The following is a 23616-nucleotide window of genomic DNA, read 5'->3' as shown; positions in this document are numbered from 1 at the left end:
TATGAGAACAGGTATATCAGCAAACAAGCTAAATGACACATGGTCCTTTCTCCCTCGGTCGGTGTAATCCGCTGCCTACATTATACATCAGGTACCGGAGTTAGTTGGTTTGTTGTTTTTCGCCGCACAGCCATATTCCAGCTATATGACGGCGGTCTGTAAATAATCGAGTCTGGACCAGACAATCCAGTGATCGTAGTGATATTGCATGGATTTGCTGTAAACCGTGTGACGTCAGATCCCATTTTATATAGTTCGTATAATACCTCGGCTTTTTTAGGAATATGTTAATGACTATTTTTTTGCTTTGCATTATCAAGGTGTACCCTTTGATTAGAAGGCAAAAGCAAACGGAAACATTGTAAATATCCATATTATGATCATTACTTCTGCCAGGTAGTGTTGTGTCATGTGATAAAAGAGACAAAACCCCTTACATAAGAAATCTCTGCTAAAAAAGAGTCGATTGTACGATTCCGACTATATCATGAACACGTCACTATCAAACAGTAATGATACCAGAAGTACGCTGAAATATGAGCGTATCCCGCCCCAGTTGTGGATCCCGTCACAAACACAAGCAAAGGCAAGGCAACTGTTCACCTGATACAACACGGAATCGTTACTGTCACTGATGCGTCAAATTAGGAAATGTTCTCATGATCACGGAAATCGCTTTGTTTTATCGCTTTTATTTCATATAATTATATAGGGAGATGTTAATATGAACTATACAAACTATATGAACTATATCGATATTAGGATCAATAATTACACATTTAGTCATTTGCAATTTCATTCTTAATCATTCGAAGTCAGTTTTGTACATGTTCAGGGTACTTACGTTTTCTTCTTAATTTTCCACATAACCGCCAGTGATCCTAAAGCTCCAAGAAACAGCAGTAGGCCATAACCACCCCTTAAAGCCCATATCTCGTTGTTTCTATGAGATGCTACAGTAGAACAAATGTGGACACTCCTTCCCAATCCATCTCTGGGCTTATCAGTTCCTCTGAAGCAGCCAGACCCACCGTAGTCACAATTGCCACCTGCTTCGCCAGCACCCCGTACAGTTCCTGTTCCTGTGCCAACTATTTCACCTGGTCCCTTGTGGCCACCAAATCTACCATCACCACCCTTTCTTGATATACTATCACTACCCATATCATTGATTCTACCTTTGTCAATTCCTGAACCAGCTCTCATTCCTTCTCCCATTTCTGCTGCTCCACTTGCACCAGCCCCTCCACCAACTACTATTCCTGCACCACCCGAATGAACTCCCAAGGAACCACTCATCCCTCCTCTCATTCCTGCTTCTCCACCCGCGCCAACTCCCTTTCCTGCATCTCCAATTCCTACTGCACCACCTGCACCAACTCTGCCAGAACCTCCCATTCCTGCACCTCCCATTCCTACTACCCTGCCTGCACCAGCTCTGCCAGCACCCCCCATTCCTGCACCTCCCATTCCTACTGCCTCACCTGCATCAGCTCTGCCAGCACCCCCCATTCCTGCACCTCCCATTCCTACTACCCTGCCTGCACCAGCTCTGCCAGCACCCCCCATTCCTGCACCTCCCATTCCTACTGCACCACCTGCACCAACTCTGCCAGAACCTCCCATTCCTGCACCTCCCATTCCTACTACCCTGCCTGCACCAGCTCTGCCAGCACCCCCCATTCCTGCACCTCCCATTCCTACTGCCCCACCTGCACCAGCTCTGCCAGCACCTCCCATTCCTGCACCTCCCATTCCTACTGCCCCACCTGCACCAGCTCTGCCAGCACCTCCCATTCCTGCACCTCCCATTCCTACTGCCTCACCTGCACCAGCTCTGCCAGCAACCCCCATTCCTACTGCCTCACCTGCATCAGCTCTGCCAGCACCCCCCATTCCTGCACCTCCCATTCCTACTACCCTGCCTGCACCAGCCCCAACAGCACTCTCGAATCCTAGAGATACTTTTAATGTTCCATTCACACTTTTTGGACTACTTCCACCATCAATTGCCTGTACTGTAATGTCAAATGAAGACGACACGGCTTTTATATCAAAGTGAGATGCCTTCTTCAGCTGTCCAGAATACATGTCCATGAAGAAGTGATTACTGACGTCTTCACCCTTATCTGCGATGAAACAAAGTACTTTAATTATGGTCAATGATCAGCTGTCAAGAAATTACATAAAAAATTATAGTCTGTTGTCAAAGGGGCGGTCGGTAGCCTAGTGATTAAAGCGTTCGCTCGTCACACCGAAGACCCAGGTTCGATTCCTGATATGGGTACAATGTGTGAAGCCCATTTCTGATATTGCTGGAATATTGCTAAAAGCGGCGTAAAACCTCACTCAGTAACTCACTGTAGTCTGTGTACGTATGAAGTCATCTACGGCGTCTGTCTTACGTCAACATGGTGAAATGATAATCATTAAATTGTGTACACTATGTTTAACTTACCAAACTGGGTTAAAACTAGAACAACGCTCCGCCCTTAGCCACGAAAGGCCCAATTGTGGATATATTTAATTAAATGCGACACACCCCTTTCCATATTCATACGAAATCTATGACAAACGCAGTGTCTATTGTACAACTCCGACACGTGACATATTCTAATATCATAAAGGCATTTAATATAGGCTGTTTGACATCTCAGTGAAAACCCACCTGATTTCACTGATATAATTCTGTATGTTACAGTTCCATCTTTACCCTTGTCATCATCTTTCGCTCTGAACGTTTCGACTATGGTTCCAACCGGGTCGTGCATCAGAATAGTTTTGTCTTCAAAACTGAAAGAGTTGGCTTGAAGCTTTGGAGATGTCCACTTTGGATAGAATTCATTGACCGGTAGGACCTTAAATACAAAGTGAGCAAATACAACTGATGCACATATTATTTGACCAGCGTATAACGGAAGTAAACTGATGACATTGTTGTGCCTGCTCCACACAGGCGTCCATAGCATGTAAGTGGCAATATGTCGACAATGCCGTATTCATGGATTACATACTGTGTACATTTTGCCAGAGGTCAGAAAGAAGGCTCAGGGTTGGTTGGTTGGTTGGTTGTTTTACGCTGCTCTCAGCAATATTCCAGCTACATGACGGTGGTCTGTAAATAATCGAGTCTGGACCAGACAATCCAGTTATTGATACCATAAGCATCGATCCACGCAATTGGGATCGATTACATGCATCATCCAAGTCAGCGTGCCTGACCACCCGATCCTGTTAGTCGCCTTTTACGACAAGCATAGACGCCTTTTACAGCAAGCATTGGTTGCTGAAGACCTATTCTAACCCGAATATTCACGGGTCAAAAATCTCAGGGACAGAAGTTGGTTCAGATCATCCTTGATTCCCATTTGATTCTGGGATTACTTGTTTTAAATAATTTGTTTCAGAAAATGCTAGAAAAACACAATACTGCGTGGTGTCTTGAAAAACATATTCTGTGAAACAAATTGTTCGCCTCGTTTCTCAACGAAAACAATTCCCTTTGGTACCTTGGTACTCCCTTAGGTCGCCTTGTGCAACAAATATAGCTTGCTGGGGAGTCAAGTGATTATTGACAGACCGATTACATCAGATAATCAAATTGTGATCACAGACTAAATATAAAACATTCATACATGAGAAAGTATTCACATGTCACATGTTTAATGAGTGTTTACAGTTTTCAAGAAACTTACAACCAATTTGACAACCAATTTGAATGACATACCTCGACCACAACAGTTGCTTTCCCTACGTTTACCCTCCCTGTATCCGGCATGTCAATTGCCCCCACAGTCAGGGTGTAAGCAAAGTCCTGTTTCTCCAACTCTTCGTAGTCGATCTTGGATGCATCCACCATCAGGGACGTTCCTTGCACGGTAAATATATTCTTATCAACTGTGCTGGGTAGGCCAAAGCGCACTTTTCCGTTCCCACCACTATCTGCGTCGGTGATAGCGAAGTTGGCCAGTTGTATTGCTGAAAATATAACCTTCAAATTAGGTGGGGTGAGATGCATTTAAGGACGCGATGAACAGTATTTCAGATTCAGGCGTGTCAACGTAACGTTGGAGGAAAACAAGGGTGAGGACGTTTCCCACTTTGGATTTGGAACCCTTGAAGTTGGAACCCTAGATCGTGCTGATAGCCCAATACCCATAATCAAACAAAATCGGGTATTTAACTAACGACCAGTGGATCGTGGCATTACTGAGGCACATCGCCTACCATTCCATCGAATTACTGGTAGGATTAGGTTAATATATACTCTGCAATCACTTCCACCATTCTAGCTGTCTTTGGTGCGATGAAACAAGTTACGCCACAAAACCAAAATATACTTAAGAATTTAACGGATGGGTTCATTGAAGTGTGGACGATTTAAAAGCGCTGGTTAAACTGTGTAAACCTCCAAGCTTGCCAGTTTCTCAATGCTTACTAAAATGCTGAGTTCAAGATTAAAGGTCTTAATGATCAGAAAGAATGCTTCTGTATGTATTCATGCTAGGGAATTCTCAGTGGTTCCGTCAGTGTTATACTACGGTGACAACTTACAGACGCATATCGTGCTACCATTTGCACGCAAGTTTGGTCGACGTTTTGTATTCCAAGATGGCAATGTAGGTGCCCACCTCAGTGACATTATATCTAGGCAGTTATAGCAGCATGACCAGAAGACGTCAACATCACACACCCACTTTAGATTACCTGCCACTTGTGCTTCAAATGGTGTTTAATGGATAGGGTACAAATTTATCATTGGATGGGTGACTATGAGTGTGCCACGATTAATCAACGAATGTAGGTTGAAATCGGAGGCTTTACCTGTTACTGATGGACACTTTGAAACTTTAATGAACTGTTTCCTATCAGGTTCCAACATTTTACCTCTAGTTAAAGACAATCAAATCTTTCATTGTCATGATACACTCGTAAATAACACAGTGACTGCATATTTGTTTGATGTGTGAACTCTTTGATATCCCTATAATGTATGGAGACTGAAGATGTCTCCATTTGGTCTGACTTACTCTGACCTCCATGTTCTGTGACGTTGAAGTGGAAGTAAATATCTCCAAAAGATGGGGTGTTGTCGTTGATGTCAATCACTGGAATCGTAAGCGACGCGTCAACCCGGTTATTCCCCTTATCGGTGACGGTCAAGGTCATCTTGTCAATCTTCTTCACACCACGAACACCATCGAAGTCGATTCTTCGTTTCAGTGTCAGTTTTCCATTGGCCTCATTGATGGCGAAATAATTGTGCCCCCCTTCAAAATAACAAAGTCACATTCGATATGTTCAATACCCATACTCTCTTACAATTATGTTACTAAATAAATGTTCTGATAGTTAAGTTTGAGTTGAAAAGTGACATCTTTGCTGTCATACCCCAGGGATTCTGCGTTCGTATACTGAGCAATTATCCAGGGCTCAGTCACAAGTGATCTTGAAATATTTACATGCAACTACATGTATAATATGCACATGTACATATACATGCTCTCTGCCTCATAGCATTCATTCACCTGATGAAGGAGTATGCATATACTCTGAAACGTTGTGTTTTGTCATAAGAAAGAAGTTGACATCCATAATTTTTCTTCCTTATGTGTATCACTTCTAAATGCCATTCAAAGACAGAAACTATTATATTGATAGAATTAATGAAAACTCGTTTTTACAAATAATTAACCAGTCTCGGTTATTGTTGTAAGTAATTGGGTTGTTCTATAGGTCACAAATAATCATCCAAGCTAACCTTGTAAGTTATATTTAAGATCGTCGTTGCGATCTGCATCAGTTGCGTCAAACAAGCCGCTGAGTACAGTTCCAACCCTCAACTCTTCGGGAATCGAGAGGTCATCGCTGATTTTCAAAACAGGAATTTCGTCATTTACATCCACAACTTTGACACTCATAGCCACAAAGACAGTATGTAGACCATCAAACGCTCTGAAATAGACCATCAAACGCTCTGAAAAAGCTCATCAGACGCTCTGAAATAGACCATCAGTCGCTCTGAAATAGACCATCAAACGCTCTGAAAAAGCTCATCAGACGCTCTGAAATAGACCATCAGACGTTCTGAAATAGCCCATCAAACGCTCTGAAAAAGCCCGTCAAACGCTCTGAAATAGACCATCAGACGCTCTGAAAAAGTCCATCAGACGCTCTGAAAAAGTCCATCATACGCTCTGAATTAGACCATCAGACGCTCTGAAATAGACCATCAGACGCTCTGAAATAGACCATCAAACGCTCTGAAATAGACCATCAAACGCTCTGAAATAGACCATCAAACGCTCTGAAATAGCAAATTGTAAGTAAATAAGCACCCAACAAACGCTCTGAAATAGCAAATTGTAAGTAAATTAGCACTTCATGGAGATTAGCTAAGATCAGATTAAGATCATACAAATGCCGTTAACATAATTAGGACAAACATAGAAGCACAAAACAGAGAACACATCTAATAAGAATAAATAAAATACATGTATACATATATAACACTAACTTTAAGTTTGTGACAGAACTATTAGCTAGGAAGGAATTAATAGAGAAACATTTATCATCAGAATATGAAAATATATATATTATATATAAAGTTTGTGACAGAACTATTAGCTAGGAGGGAATTAATAGAGAAACATTTATTCCATTTATGTTTCCGAACATTTCATATTTATCGTAGGGTTGTTTCCACATTATCGTCCATTAGTTAATGAATCATGAATGAGGTTAGATACTTTTCATTTGTAGAATCAGAAAGTGAGTTAAAAAATCAATAGAGAGATACTTAATCTGACACGTAGACTTAGATATTTTCCGACTACGACATGCATGATTTCATGGTCAGATCTAACTTTTATCGAATCAAATTGAGGCATTGTTACATGCGACAAGGAAAGGAAAGACTCGGACATGTTAAAAACATACGTCCAGCACTAGCTAGAGGAGCGCGGTTTTGGCAGTGACTGAGGCAGATCGATACCGCTCCTTTTGTCCAGTCTATGACGAGTCTAGCCTGTTTTGTTTAGCAGTTGTATTTGAAGGTGGTCTGGGGCGTTATAAAAAATATGGGAGTATAATCTGTGTGTTGTGTTTACTCCCGGTGTATGCAAGGGCCGGTACATGAATGTTGATAGAGACAGTTCGGAGTAGGAGTCGATAGACCAATCATTCCTTGACTAAGATGGCCCGATTCTGACCAAGGGATTAGCTAAGTCATGGCTTACCTTGCCTATGACGACATGAAACGACAAAAATAGGTAACTGTTGTAGGGCTGTGCGCGTAGGTTCGATTCCAAGATTCCCCATGAGAAGATTTCTGGGTTTGTCAACACCATGATGAGTGCGTTAGTTTCACCAACGTTGTGAACGCTTCGGACCCGCATCACTGCGAGTCATGCTCCAACATCAAGATGACACGCCGTGATAAAACTGAAATACTGTTCAAAGCGGCGTAAAACACAACTCACTCGCTCTTAATGTTATGCTAAAGCCATGAAGGTAATTGTAATGAGTGCACAATTATCTTTCTCAGTTCTCTTCTGAATTGGTTCTCAGATGTCACTCATGAAACAAAACTAAAACATCGCCATCGGTTACAGTGAGTGAGTGAGTGAGTGAGTGAGTGAATATGGTTTCACGCCGCTTTTAGCAATATTTCAGCAATATCACGGCGGGGGACACAAGAAATGGGCTTCACACCTTGTACCCATGTCGGGATTCGAACCCGGGTCTTCGGCGTGACGAGCGAACGCTTTAACCACTAGGCTACCCGACCGCCCCCCATCGGTTACAAATAGTCGAGTATACCCAGGGAACATTATATTACGGTTTTACCTAGTTTATTGTATTCAAACAAGGAGCACTTACTCTATCTTCAGGGAATATTGCCGGTCCTTTTCGTAGTCAAGTATATGCTTCAGAATTACAGTAGAATGGACAATATGGAAGAGGTCCACGTGATTCTTCTGTGTCAACGTAATGGTGTCGTTTTCTGGGTCCTCGCACATGATGTTGAATAAAGCCTGGTGAATTGAAAAACCGATATTCTTATGACACACTTTTTATCAAACTCATGGGAAAGCCCACTCCATTATACTGTTTTAGCATCCACGGGTGACGTTACTAAATAGTATGATAATCGGGGTAATAAATGCCGTGATAGTCAGTGTTATAAATACGGTGATGGTCAGTGTTATAGATAATATGATAGTCAGTGTTATAAATACGGTGATGGTCAGTGTTATAGATAATATGATAGTCAGTGTTATAAATACGGTGATGGTCAGTGTTATAGATAATATGATAGTCAGTGTTATAAATACGGTGATGGTCAGTGTTATAGATAATATGATAGTCAGTGTTATAAAGACGGTGATGGTCAGTGTTATAGATAATATGATAGTCAGTGTTATAAATACGGTGATGGTCAGTGTTATAGATAATATGATGGTCAGTGTTATACATACGGTGATGGTCAGTGTTATAGATAATATGATAGTCAGTGTTATAAATACGGTTATGGTCAGTGTTATAGATAATATGATGGTCAGTGTTATAAATACGGTTATGGTCAGTGTTATAGATAATATGATAGTCAGTGTTATAAATACGGTGATGGTCAGTGTTATAGATAATATGATAGTCAGTGTTATAAAGACGGTGATGGTCAGTGTTATAGATAATATGATAGTCAGTGTTATACATACGGTTATGGTCAGTGTTATAGATAATATGATGGTCAGTGTTATAAATACGGTGATGGTCAGTGTTATAGATAATATGATAGTCAGTGTTATAAATACGGTGATGGTCAGTGTTATAGATAATATGATGGTCAGTGTTATAAATACGGTGATGGTCAGTGTTATAGATAATATGATAGTCAGTGTTATACATACGGTGATGGTCAGTGTTATAGATAATATGATAGTCAGTGTTATAAATACGGTGATGGTCAGTGTTATAGATAATATGATGGTCAGTGTTATAAATACGGTGATGGTCAGTGTTATAGATAATATGATGGTCAGTGTTATAAATACGGTTATGGTCAGTGTTATAGATAATATGATGGTCAGTGTTATGAATACGGTGATGGTCAGTGTTATAGATAATATGATAGTCAGTGTTATACATACGGTGATGGTCAGTGTTATAGATAATATGATAGTCAGTGTTATAAATACGGTGATGGTCAGTGTTATAGATAATATGATGGTCAGTGTTATAAATACGGTGATGGTCAGTGTTATAGATAATATGATAGTCAGTGTTATAAATACGGTGATGGTCAGTGTTATAGATAATATGATGGTCAGTGTTATAAATACGGTGATGGTCAGTGTTATAGATAATATGATAGTCAGTGTTATACATATGGTGATGGTCAGTGTTATAGATAATATGATAGTCAGTGTTATAAATACGGTGATGGTAAGTGTTATAGATAATATGATAGTCAGTGTTATAAATACGGTTATGGTCAGTGTTATAGATAATATGATGGTCAGTGTTATAAATACGGTGATGGTCAGTGTTATAGATAATATGATAGTCAGTGTTATAAATACGGTGATGGTCAGTGTTATAGATAATATGATGGTCAGTGTTATAAATACGGTGATGGTCAGTGTTATAGATAATATGATAGTCAGTGTTATACATACGGTGATGGTCAGTGTTATAGATAATATGATAGTCAGTGTTATAAATACGGTGATGGTCAGTGTTATAGATAATATGATAGTCAGTGTTATAAATACGGTGATGGTCAGTGTTATAGATAATATGATAGTCAGTGTTATAAATACGGTTATGGTCAGTGTTATAGATAATATGATGGTCAGTGTTATAAATACGGTTATGGTCAGTGTTATAGATAATATGATGGTCAGTGTTATAAATACGGTTATGGTCAGTGTTATAGATAATATGATAGTCAGTGTTATAAAGACGGTGATGGTCAGTGTTATAGATAATATGATAGTCAGTGTTATAAATACGGTTATGGTCAGTGTTATAGATAATATGATGGTCAGTGTTATAAATACGGTTATGGTCAGTGTTATAGATAATATGATGGTCAGTGTTATAAATACGGTTATGGTCAGTGTTATAGATAATATGATAGTCAGTGTTATAAAGACGGTGATGGTCAGTGTTATAGATAATATGATAGTCAGTGTTATAAATACGGTTATGGTCAGTGTTATAGATAATATGATGGTCAGTGTTATAAATACGGTGATGGTCAGTGTTATAGATAATATGATAGTCAGTGTTATAAATACGGTGATGGTCAGTGTTATAGATAATATGATGGTCAGTGTTATAAATACGGTGATGGTCAGTGTTATAGATAATATGATAGTCAGTGTTATACATACGGTGATGGTCAGTGTTATAGATAATATGATAGTCAGTGTTATAAATACGGTGATGGTCAGTGTTATAGATAATATGATAGTCAGTGTTATAAATACGGTGATGGTCAGTGTTATAAATACGGTAATGGTCAGTGTTATAAATACGGTGATGGTCCGTAATATAAATACCGTGATGGTCAGTGTTCTAAATATGGTGATGTCAATGTTATAAATACGGTTATGGTCAGTGTTATAAATAATATGATGGTCAGTGTTATAAATACTGTGAGGGTCAGTATAATAATGGTGGTCAGGGGTTATACATACTGTGATAATCAGGGTAATAAAAAATTGTTAGCCAGGGTTATAAATACTATGATAGTCAGTGTAACAGTTTGTAAGTGTAATAAAAACATGTGATAGTCAGTAAGGATAAGAATTTATGGATGAACAACTTCTTTATTACAATTAAGAGCGACGTTTCGGTGTAGGTTCTAACACCGTTATCAAGCAAGTGATAACGGTGTTAGAACCTACACCGAAACGTCGCTCTTAATTGTAATAAAGAAGTTGTTCATCAATAAATTCTTATCCTTACTTAGTACTCCAACTTCTAAATGCCTATCAAAGAAGTTATGTGATAGTCAGTGTTATAAGTACTGTGACAGTCAGTGTAATGAATACTGTGATAGTCAGTGTAATAAATACCGTGATAGTCAGTGTAATAAATACTGTGATAGTCAGTGTAATGAATACTGTGATAGTCAGTGTAATAAATACTGTGATAGTCAGTGTAATAAATACTGTGATAGTCAGTGTAATGAATACTGTGATAGTCAGTGTAATAAATACTGTGATAGTCAGTGTAATAAATACTGTGATAGTCAGTGTAATGAATACTGTGATAGTCAGTGTAATAAATACTGTGATAGTCAGTGTAATAAATACTGTGATAGTCAGTGTAATAAATACTGTGATAGTCAGTGTAATGAATACTGTGATAGTCAGTGTAACAGTTTGTAAGTGTAATAAAAACATGTGATAGTCAGTGTAATGAATACTGTGATAGTCAGTGTAATAAATACTGTGATAGTCAGTGTAATAAATACTGTGATAGTCAGTGTAATGAATACTGTGATAGTCAGTGTAATAAATACTGTGATAGTCAGTGTAATAAATACTGTGATAGTCAGTGTAATGAATACTGTGATAGTCAGTGTAATAAATACTGTGATAGTCAGTGTAATAAATACTGTGATAGTCAGTGTAATAAATACTGTGATAGTCAGTGTAATAAATACTGTGATAGTCAGTGTAATAAATACTGTGATAGTCAGTGTAATGAATACTGTGATAGTCAGTGTAACAGTTTGTAAGTGTAATAAAAACATGTGATAGTCAGTGTAATAAATACTGTGATAGTCAGTGTAATAAATACTGTGATAGTCAGTGTAATAAATACTGTGATAGTCAGTGTAATGAATACTGTGATAGTCAGTGTAACAGTTTGTAAGTGTAATAAAAACATGTGATAGTCAGTGTAATAAATACTGTGATAGTCAGTGTAATAAATACTGTGATAGTCAGTGTAATAAATACTGTGATAGTCAGTGTAATAAATACTGTGATAGTCAGTGTAATAAATACTGTGATAGTCAGTGTAATGAATACTGTGATAGTCAGTGTAATAAATACTGTGATAGTCAGTGTAATAAATACTGTGATAGTCAGTGTAATAAATAATGTGATAGTCAGTGTAATAAATACTGTGATAGTCAGTGTAATGAATACTGTGATAGTCAGTGTAACAGTTTGTAAGTGTAATAAAAACATGTGATAGTCAGTGTAATAAATACTGTGATAGTCAGTGTAATAAATACTGTGATAGTCAGTGTAATAAATACTGTGATAGTCAGTGTAATAAATACTGTGATAGTCAGTGTAATAAATACTGTGATAGTCAGTGTAATGAATACTGTGATAGTCAGTGTAATAAATACTGTGATAGTCAGTGTAATAAATACTGTGATAGTCAGTGTAATAAATACTGTGATAGTCAGTGTAATGAATACTGTGATAGTCAGTGTAACAGTTTGTAAGTGTAATAAAAACATGTGATAGTCAGTGTAATAAATACTGTGATAGTCAGTGTAATGAATACTGTGATAGTCAGTGTAACAGTTTGTAAGTGTAATAAAAAAAGGTGAAAGTCAGTGTAATGAATACTGTGATAGTCACTGTAATAAATACTGTGATAGTCATTGTAACAGATTATCAGTGTAATAAAAACAAGTGATAGTCAGTGTAATAAATACTGTGATAGTCAGTGTGACCTATGACGTGGGTTTGAATCCCAAATTAACTTTGTTTCTGGGTTTCAAGGATGTTACAGTTGTTGGTTCAGATCCCGTAACCAAGAGCGTGGGTGTTAAATGTTTGTAAACCTGCATAACTTTGGGTTTACTCCCACATCAAACTGACACGCCGAGATATAATTTAAATAATTTACAAAGCGACGTGTTAATTAATTATTATTAAGTCGTATACTTCCCTCGTGACTAAATGTTTTTGGTGATGGACATTTTAAATTCCTATCCCTTTATATTACACATGTTTTTTTTCTAAAAAGAATTGTTTTGTTTTTTTGTTTTTTTGTGAATAACAAATATTTTATCAACAAGGGCTAATACATTACTTGCCTTATTGACTGGGCTGTTCTCGGGAACGCTGATCGTCGTTGACCCTGATGGTAATGGAACAATAAACACTGGAGGGTTGTCTACAAGAGATAGAACAGATTTATTAGTATTGGTCCATCGGGTATGAAACAGAATCCATTGTGGGATGTTTCATTTGCATGTTAGTCGAACCTCCTGTGTCGAACTTGGATATGTCGAATTCCCCGTGTCTCGAACTCATTTGGAAGACCAAAGTATCTAATAAAGCATAAAATTTCTCTGATGTCTCGAATCCCGGATAACTCAATTTTGTTTCCAGGTCCCCATGAGTTCGACACAAAGAAGTTCGATTGTATAAGGCAATAGTAAATAAAGACACGAAAGATGTAATCAGAGATTCGCTCATTACCCTTCAAGTGACTATGGAAATCGCCATAGGGCACCTCAGTTACCTATGCAGTGATGTCGACGATGTCAGTTCGAATCCCAAATGTTTCTAGGTTTGTCAACTCCATAGGTGTACGCGTGTAAAGTGGTACAATTCTACGATCTGCATCACGTTGGGCTTTTCTCTGCCTTAAAGGGGCGGTCGGGTAGCTTTGTGGTTAAAGCGTTCGCTCACCACGCCGAAGACCCGGGTTCGATTCCCGACATGGGTACAATGTGTGAAGCCCCTTTCTGGTGTCCCCCGCCATGATATTGCTGGAATATTGCTAAAAGCGGCATAAAGCCACTCACTCACTCACTCTCCACTTTAAAAATGACGAACCATGATATAAATGAAATAATAAAGAAAACACACCTACTGTGTACAGCGTAATGACGACAGCTTACTGACAGTCTTTGCTCATAGGTTACTCACCATAGACCACTCGTACATTGACCAGTGCGAGCAGCTACTGGGGCCTGCTTAAAGTGTGACTAGTGATAGCTGCATGTGTTTTTAAAGTGTGATTAGCGACAGCTACACGTGTTCTGATCCTAGAAGATCCGAGTTAGAATAGGTCTTCAGCAACCCATGCTTGCCGTAAAAGGCAACTTTGCTTGTCGTAAAAGGCGACTAACGGGATCGTGTGGTCAGATTTGCTGAATTGGTTGACGCATGTCATCGTATGCCAATTGCGTGGATTGATGCTCATGATATCAATCACTGGATTGTCTGGTCCAGACTCGATTTCATCAAACAATGAAGAAAATAATACGAAATCACTTCTTATCAATGACATCGTTCAGCGCCATAATCAGGGGGATTAATACGTGTTTACGTTACGGTAAAAAAAAACATTCGATTCTATTGTCGGCCAATCAGGAAATAGTACTCCCTTAGTGGGCGTGGCCTAATATTTTTATTTCGCCACACTCCGGCGCAGTGGTGACTTGGCATAACACCACTGCCACAGGCTAATTTGCATATAACGTGACCGGACTTTTCTCTTGTTTATAAACAAACGCGCATTTTCTGAAATGAGAAAAGAACGGCCTAATGCAAGTATTTTGGTGCGCTTTACATTATTGTTTTGCATAATCATGCAGATATGCTGCTACAACTGCGACAGTGAGTTGCATGACAATATATATTTATACATCTATTTTCCAAATACATGTAAGCTAATCTTAATAGGGTGAACGTGTGGCCCAGTCGTCTAAGGCAGAGTCGCTGTGCAGAGTTGAGTCCCTTGGGCACACCAGAAACCTATGGCTGTGCGTTCGAATCCCATTTCGCCCCGGTTATGTTTCTAGGTTTGTCAGCACCATACCCGTGCTCGTCGGTTTCACCGAAATGGAAAACGTCTGAGACCTGCATCACTTAGGGCTTTCCTCCCACATTAAGCTGACACACCGTGATTTAACTGGAATACTATTAAAAGCGGTGTTACATCAAACTCACTCACTCACTCACTCAATATGTCTTAATAGAAAGAACTGATTCAATTCTAACTCTTCTTGGAGTCGTATTTTTGCAGAATAATTGCGCGGTATTTAAACGGATGTTGATGTTGAAATATATTTGGATACATATATGTCATCGTATCCCGATTGCATGGATCGATGCTCATGATGTCAATCACTGGATTGTCTGGTCCAGACTCGATTACTTACAGACCGCCGTCATATAGCTGGAACATTGCTGAGTGTGGCATTAAACAACAAACAAACAAACATATGTTACTCTCATTTATACGAAGGCACGAGTGGACTCGTCGTCTAGCCCGCCGCAATTCGTATTGCAAGGTTGCGTCCGTGGGTTCGAATCCTGGTTCGCCCTCATTATGTTTCTTGGGTTGTCAGCACCCTAACCGTGTTCGTGGGTTTCCCTAATGTGGTAAACGTCTGAGGTCTGCATCGCTTCAGGTTTTCCTCCCAAATTAAGCTGACACGCCATGATATAACTGGAATAGTGTTCAAAGCGGCGTTAAAACCCAACTCACTCACTTACTCACTTATACACTGCCTTATGAAAATAAAGATTATCAAAGTTGAGTCCAACTATCTTTGCGTTCTAGGCTCACCACCGTCTGTATTTGTATCGTTTTTATTCATAGCGTGTCATTGATAACGTAATGTATAATTAAAATGTATATAAATATAGTAATATTTATTGATTCAATAACTTTCATTTGAAAATGTCTAGGTTTTAGATTTCCAAATAGCTTATGGGTACATTTAAATTACACCAGCAAACAAATGATATTTTGGTAGATATTTCAACAGGGTTCATTACAAATACCACAGTGTTATAAACATTCACCGCAGTTAATTACCTTTTGCCACAATGTGCATGGTTACCCACACCAAAGAGCAAATGTACGTGCTTTGAGCCAAACAATACATATCCTGACATAAACAAGGTTCTCAACTCAGCTTACTGTACATGCGTCCCCTACTCTGACAATAAATATATAGTCCAGTTTCTACATACCCACTCGAAATCTCCACTGGCCTGGGGAATGAATCGTGAAAACGCTGATGAAATTGACCCCGTATGTTTGTGGACCTTTGTAATCCAAAATTGGATGGCTTTGGTTTAGGTTGGTTCCACGTCCAACTTTGATGTGTCCATTTTTCCATGAAATCCACAATTGGGTGAATTTGTCAGCAACCATAGTTGTGGCTATTGCTGTGGTGCTGAATGCTGAACACTGAATGCATCCATATTTGATGCCATTCATCCTATTTTTCCCGTCTTTGTGTTTCAAAGCAAGAATGACACTGTAATACTTCCCCTTCCGAAGGTTAATTGACCTGGACTCGGAGAGAATTATGTATGCCTGACCTTTTCCCTTGATTTCAAAAAGTAGGTGGTCTTTTCCACCAACTGGAACTCCAAGTTCATTGATCTCAATCAGTTTTGCGGTTCCATCTGTATCAATCTCTTTGAACTGGCCTGAAACACGAAGACAATAATGATAAATACTGTTATCGGTTCTGGAAAGGAAATACCTCGGTCGCAACGCTTATTAGTCAGCCACAGCAGAATGCGGACAGACAACATTTATTTACCGGTAATATCAATATTAAGCATTGTGACCCATATCAGTATCACGTATACACTGCAGTTGACTTAGACATGTAACCCAAATCATACTCTGACACTATCCATATCATCCTGTGGCTGACTTACCCAAGTCACTGACTGACACTATCACTATCATCCTGTGGTTGACCTACCTAAGTCACTAACTAACACTATCCATATCATCCTGTGGTTGATTTACCCAAGTCACTATCTGACACTATCCATATCATCCTGTGGCTGACTTACCCAAGTCACAATCTGACACTATCCATATCATTCTGTGGCTGACTTACCCAAGTCACTATCTGACACTATCCATATCATCCTTTGGTTGACTTACCCAAGTCACTGACTGACACTATCACTATCATCCTGTGGTTGACCTACCAAAGTCACTAACTAACACTATCCATATCATCCTGTGGTTGATTTACCCAAGTCACTATCTGACACTATCCATATCATCCTGTGGTTGACTTACCCAAGTCACTGACTGACACTATCACTATCATCCTGTGGTTGACCTACCCAAGTCACTATCTGACACTATCCATATCATCCTGTGGTTGATTTACCCAAGTCACTATCTGACACTATCCATATCATCCTGTGGTTGATTTACCCAAGTCACTATCTGACACTTTCCATATCATCCTGTGGCTGACTTACCCAAGTCACTATCTGACTCTGTCCATATCATTATGTGGCTGACTTACCCAAGTCACTATCTGACACTATCCATATCATCCTGTGGTTGACTTACCCAAGTCACTATCTGACACTATCCATATCATCCTGTGGCTGACTTACCCATGTCACAATCTGACACTATCCATATCATCCTGTGGTTGACTTACCCAAGTGGCCAACTGACACTATCCATATCATCCTGTGGTTGACTTATCCAAGTCACTCACACACTATCCGTTTGATACTGTGGTTGACATTTCATATGTATAATAATCGGTGATTCCTCTGAGGAACCCACGATTTTTGGCGTCCCCAAGGGCACAGCACAGCGAATAGCGGCTCCTTAGACGACTGGGTTACCCGTTCCCCCCCTTTTTATGGCTGAGAACTCCACTCATTGTAGTATATTGTTTTTTGAGTAATGAAGCCAAGTACTTTGTTGAAATCACGTATATTGGTGTTTTCTAAAGTCATGTCGCTTCATTAATCAACTTTGCCTTCGGTTCCATGTACAACTTATTGCCGATAAATATGCAGGTAACATTATGATAGCTCAACATTGCTAACACAGATACGTGAACTGTGAAGGCTGGTCATATCATAGTATACATTCTGCAAAACAAAAGAAAGATTGAGTAAAAACGTAAATATCTGACAGAGTGTCGCCGACATCCATACACAATTAATACCAACAAATGAATTGGTCATTTCTGGATGAATTGGGATTAATCTGTGTGGAAAGAATGAGGTCCTACAGAAATTAGTTGAAAAGATGGAAAAATCACAAAAACACAACCATGTGAGAGCCTTTCGCCGAAAAACACCAACATGACAAGCACATGCAACATCTCTTGTGGAACCATAAAAACGTTGGTTTTTCATTTGCATGCCATCACAATCTCACAGCAAGTGAATAGCGAAAACGTGCCACGACTGACGGAAGCCCAGCGCAACAACGCAATCGGCCGACTGCAAACAGGAGAACTTACAACTGTAGAGAGAATTGCCCACGTAGCATCAAGCACCATTACAAGACTATGGAACCCTCAAGACACACGGGACAACAAGGGACCTTCCCAGATCCAGTTGACCACTTATCACAACTAGAGCACAGGACAAATTCACACGGCTTCGACACTTACGTGAATGAACCACCAGGGCCACCTCTACAACTATCCAATACCATGATTGCGTTGGCACAAGCACTGCAGACAGATTGGGTGAAGATTTTCTAGGCCACAATTCGGGATCTGATTGCTTCCATGGGAGGACGATGACAGTCAGTTTTGGACTCTAATGGTGACCATACAAGGTATTGAGGACAGATGACCTTCACCTTGAAAATCTACATGTTTGCCATATGGAACCTGGGTCAATGATGTGTGTCAATTTTGAACAATCGATTATCATCTGTTGATTATTTATATGATATATAAAATATACATCTAAAATCACTTTTGTGTTTCTTTTTTTGTAGAGTATATGTAGTATTTGGTTAGATTGCAATTACATCGGGATTCAGTGGACATGTAGTTTATTCAATACCTCATGAGAGTCGAAAGAGATGACTTAAAGGGCGACCAGGTGGTTACAACTGTACTACACACATCACGACTTGGATGACGGAGAGCAAACTGAAGCTGACAAAATTGATGCACTAGTAGTTGTCACAAACATCAGCTATACAGAGGACAAGTCATGAAACTGTCCCGTGAAGATCCGAGGTTGAATAGGTCTTCAGCAACCAATGCTTGCCGTAAAAGGCGACTATGCTTGTCGTAATAGGCGACTAACGGGATCGGGTGGTCAGGCTCGCTGACTTGGTTGATGCATATCATCGATCACAATTGCTTTGATCGATGCTCATGGTATCAATCACTGGATTATCTGGTCCAGACTCGATTAATTACGGACCGCCGTCATATAGCTGGAACATTGCGTTAATTTAATATTGCATTCGGCGTTAAACAACAAACCAAACAACCAACCAACCAAGAAGTGTGTACTCAAGATGTTTTTGGCTTGGCTCTGACCCGCCCCCTTGGGCTAGTCCCCTCTCCAGTTTGGTTGGTTTGTATACCGGGGGAGGCTGACTGGGATGCGGAGTTAAAAGATGAATTTCTTCTTGGCGTTCTGTAACCCAGGAGTAAACCAGCTTCAGGAGTTAGCCCTGGTGATGTACGTTTAGTTCAGGGGAATAATTCCTCCCTTTCCAGGCCCACCATGGAGACGCGTACATACATTCTTTATGTTGAAATAGTTGGTTATTTTCATTCCCTATCAGAGATGTAGAGCAGCTGTAAATCGAATGAAAACTTGGCATGTGACCATATAATCCCGTGGGTTTTTATTGGGGGGAGGGGGGGGGGAGTTTCAGCTGAACAATTGACTTGCGTGTGCATGTGTTTGTGAAGTGTGTCACCGATAGGGCAGGATACGCGAATACTTGGTATCATCACTTTTTAATGGTTAATAAACATATACTCAAGATATAGTCGGAATCGTACAATCGACTCTGGTTTTTGAAGAGCTTTCATATGAACATGGAAAGGATATTGTCGTTTTAATTTATTTTGAACTTTAAACGGCGTGAATCTACAGTGGCTTGTTTTGACGGTCGTGTATAGTGCACACAATTCTTTCTTTCCCGGTGGTCAACCAAGTGCCTCCTCCTCCACTGTGATGCGACTACTCGTTCAATCTTATACATTCTATTCAACCAACTATATAAGTTTTTCATCTATTTCATCTTTTTACAAATTAATATAAAGATATGTGAGAAAATGGTTCATTTGTTTGAGATATCATAATTAAACGTGACAAACTATTTTCATTTGAGTGGTCCATTATTTACAAATTATGGTTTCAAGATAAGAAATTTACAAACAATGGAAATGTTTGGATATCATGAGATATGAAAATTGGCACGTGTCAGTGGTTCCATTGATTTTCTGTTATCAATGAAAATGTCATAATCTGCTGGTAAAGATCCACTAAATACTGCAGCAAAACAGAACATTCACTCACTCACTCACTCGTCTATAGGAATTATTCAAATGTATATTCCGTTTACTGTCAATAAAAGGTTTCAAATATTATGATATAACATGCTTACCAGCTCCACTATTCTCTACCAGGAAGATGAGAATTGTCCATCCAAGACAGCCCACATGACTTCGGATTGGCAACCGTCGCATCCCAAATAATGATTAAAGTTGAACTCGAAAACTGTAAAAAGGAGGCAGACTGCTCCTGTGAGTCGCTGAAAAGATTAAAGGCGACAACTGTACAAAAATAAAGAGAGTTGAAATTATGAAAACAACATTATATATGTTTTTATCCTCCTTTTTTAAGCTTCGGAGTGAGTGAGTGTGGATTTACGCCGCTTTTAGCAATATTCCAGCAATATCAGGGCGGGGAACACCAGAAATGGGCTTCACACATTGTACCCATGTCGGCAATCGAACCCGGGTCTACGGCGTGACGAGCGAACGCTTTAACCACTAGGCCACCCGACCGCCCCTATTCAGCTTCGGAACGCACAACAGGAGGTATCACGTGACTCACACGGCTCAGCTCAATCCAAAACATGACGATAATATCGGTAGCAAGAAGAAGAGTCCATACTAGAACTTGGTTAAACAGTTTCATGAGTTCAATTGACCCTAACATTAGATAGCACTATCTGGTGCCAGTCATGACCCTTTCGAAAGGTTGTTCTATACCAAATTTTACTCATCATTTGTATCGTTTGTTTGTTTGTTGATTAACGCCGCACTCAGCAATATTCCAGCTATATGTCGGCGGTCTGTAAATAATCTAGTCTGGACCAGACAATCCAGTTATTGACATCATGAGCATCGATCCACGGAATTGAAATTGAGATACGATGACATGCATCAACCAAGTCAGTGGGCCCGACCACCCGATCCCGTCAGTCGCCTCTTACGACAAACAGAGTCGCCTTTTACGGCAAGTATGGGTTGCTGAAGACCTATCCTACCCCGGATCTTCACGGATCCTTGTTTGTATCAGGAATTATTAAGTATGTATATGTTATTGTCTCAAATTTGACCATCATGTTGTTACAGGGTCGGTCGGATAGCCTAGCGGTTAAAGCGTGCCCATTTCTGGTGTCCCCCGCCGTGATATTGCTGGAATATTGCTAAAATCGGCTTAAAACCATATTCACTCACTCACTCGTGTTGTTACGAACTGTATACGGAAGAAATCAATCCATATGGTAGGAATTAGGTAGGTGATGTAATAACCTGAATCAACCTGAATGTCGTTCGGCGGTGATGAAGTGGTGACGCTTCTTTTCCGAAATTTTATTCTCTCTTATCCGATTTCTTAAGCCTTATTCTGCCGAAATACTCCAGGTTGAAGCTGTTCTGACTTCCCTCCGCCGTGATATACTGGCATATTTTGTAAAAGTTCTAAAACCCAATCACGCATTCTGAACAAAGCCGGTGTGTCAGCATACCATGCCTTACAGTCTCCTTACTCTCTACATAACCCATAATGTGTCAATATACCTTGCCTTACAGCCTCCTTACTCTCTACATAACCCATGATGTGTCAACATACCTTGCCTTAAAGCCTCCTTACTCTCTACATAACCCATGGTGTGTCAACATATCTTGCCTTACAGTCTCCTTACTCTCTACATAACCCATGATGTGTCAACATACCTTGCCTAACAGTCTCCTTACTCTCTACATAACCCATGATGTGTCAACATACCTTGCCTAACAGTCTCCTTACTCTCTACATAACCCATGGTGTGTCAACATATCTTGCCTTACAGTCTCCTTACTCTCTACATAACCCATGGTGTGTCAACATACCTTGCCTTACAGTCTCCTTACTCTCTACATAACCCAGGATGTTTCAACATACCTTGCCTTACAGTCTTTCTACTCTCTACATAACCCATGATGTGTCAACATATCTTGCCTTACAGCCTCCTTACTCTCTACATAAACCTTGATGTCTAAACATACCTTGCCTTGTGATCTCCTTACTCTCCGCAATGTGTCAACACACCTTGTTTTGCAGTCTCCTTACTCTCTCGACTCCAATGAGGATTAGTCAACGGTCATCCACCATCGACCCCAGCTGAGTCAACAAGCTTCAAACAATAGCTGTTCGTAAAGACAGCAGGCGAGAAATATCCTCATTCTTTATCCTTACATATAGAAAAGATTATATCTAAATCTAGATTTGAAGGTCAATTAGCAATAACCTAACCCTGTAAAAACATTCGGTCACATGACCACTGTTCAATCTGTTACCTACTAATATCAATACAGCATTCACTTGAAAATAATATGTTGTAGGTTATTGGAGTCCTGCGTGGAGGCAATAAAATTATCATTAAGATGAAAGGTAAATCTAGTTAGAAAAGAGTAAATTTTTAGTTAACGGAGCTTTGAACGGTTAATGATGTAGTCGAAATCGTGCAAAGGATTTCCGTGTGGATTTTTAAAAAGTCAAAGGATGTGCTTGACGTTTTTGCAATCTCAGGAAATTTCAATTATGTCAATACATGTGACTATTCCACACGACAAATCGCCATTTTTTCAGCCAACACCTGTTATCATCACTATTTGATAGTTATTCACAAACAGATGCACATGATATAGTCGGAATCGTACTATTAATTCTGCTTTATGCAGAGATTTCTCACTAATATAGAAAGGGTTTTATTTATCCATGGAGCATTTGTCCCTAAACTTGTTGACCACAGATACAGTTACATCTCAGGACAATTTGTCAAAAATGAAAAATATCCTCTGAAATTTACAGAGAAAACAAACTGTTGGATTTCCTCAGTGATGACATGTATATGCCATTTACTTGGCAAGTGCCAACAGTTCCCCACCGTAACCAACTGTTCTCCTCTCCTTGCTGATCTGTTTCTTTATGCACGCGTTGCAGAATTTCTGCTCATATAAGCATAACTCAGAACAAGGGAATTAGGTCAAGAAGATAAGCTTCAGGTATATCGTTCAAGAACTATCAACCAGCCCATTCCCTCCCTTTACCCACCTGAAAAAATATTCACAAGACAGTTTGACAAGAATGATGACTTCAACTTTCCCTTTTTGTCGAATGATGGTCAAGCAGCTTCAGTCTACTTCTCAGAACTTCGTAGACAAATTTCCAAATTTGACGTATCAGTGACAAACATGATGCCCAATGCAATTCCTCTATTCTAACTATTTTACGGTATGTTCTCGTTGGTTGTTTGTTTTCAAGTGAACAATTAATGTGCCTGTGCATGTGTTTGTGACGGACGTGACTTGTAGGGCAGGATACGCCCACCTTTCGCGAATACCTTGCATTA

General features: G+C 39.6%; 1 protein-coding gene across 1 annotated transcript in view; it reads right to left on the bottom strand.

The window, feature by feature from the left end:
• Positions 1 to 840: 840 nt before the first annotated feature.
• LOC139446263 (protocadherin Fat 4-like) overlaps positions 841 to 23616 on the bottom strand; it is a 50406-nt gene continuing 27630 nt past the window's right edge. The window contains exons 13-20 of the mRNA XM_071227615.1: positions 16332 to 16442; positions 13079 to 13158; positions 7882 to 8036; positions 5762 to 5955; positions 5031 to 5270; positions 3728 to 3978; positions 2669 to 2858; positions 841 to 2129 (exon numbers count right to left, since the gene is read on the bottom strand). Coding sequence (XP_071083716.1) covers positions 841 to 2129; positions 2669 to 2858; positions 3728 to 3978; positions 5031 to 5270; positions 5762 to 5955; positions 7882 to 8036; positions 13079 to 13158; positions 16332 to 16442 — 2510 coding nt within the window. The remainder of the gene's footprint in view (positions 2130 to 2668; positions 2859 to 3727; positions 3979 to 5030; positions 5271 to 5761; positions 5956 to 7881; positions 8037 to 13078; positions 13159 to 16331; positions 16443 to 23616) is intronic.

The sequence above is a fragment of the Haliotis cracherodii genome, unplaced genomic scaffold (assembly GCF_022045235.1).
Source record: "Haliotis cracherodii isolate W230 unplaced genomic scaffold, xgHalCrac1.p SCAF_6, whole genome shotgun sequence".
Taxonomy (NCBI): domain Eukaryota; kingdom Metazoa; phylum Mollusca; class Gastropoda; order Lepetellida; family Haliotidae; genus Haliotis; species Haliotis cracherodii.
Note: the sequence above shows the minus strand (reverse complement) of the source record. Positions and strands in the feature narration are given on the sequence as shown.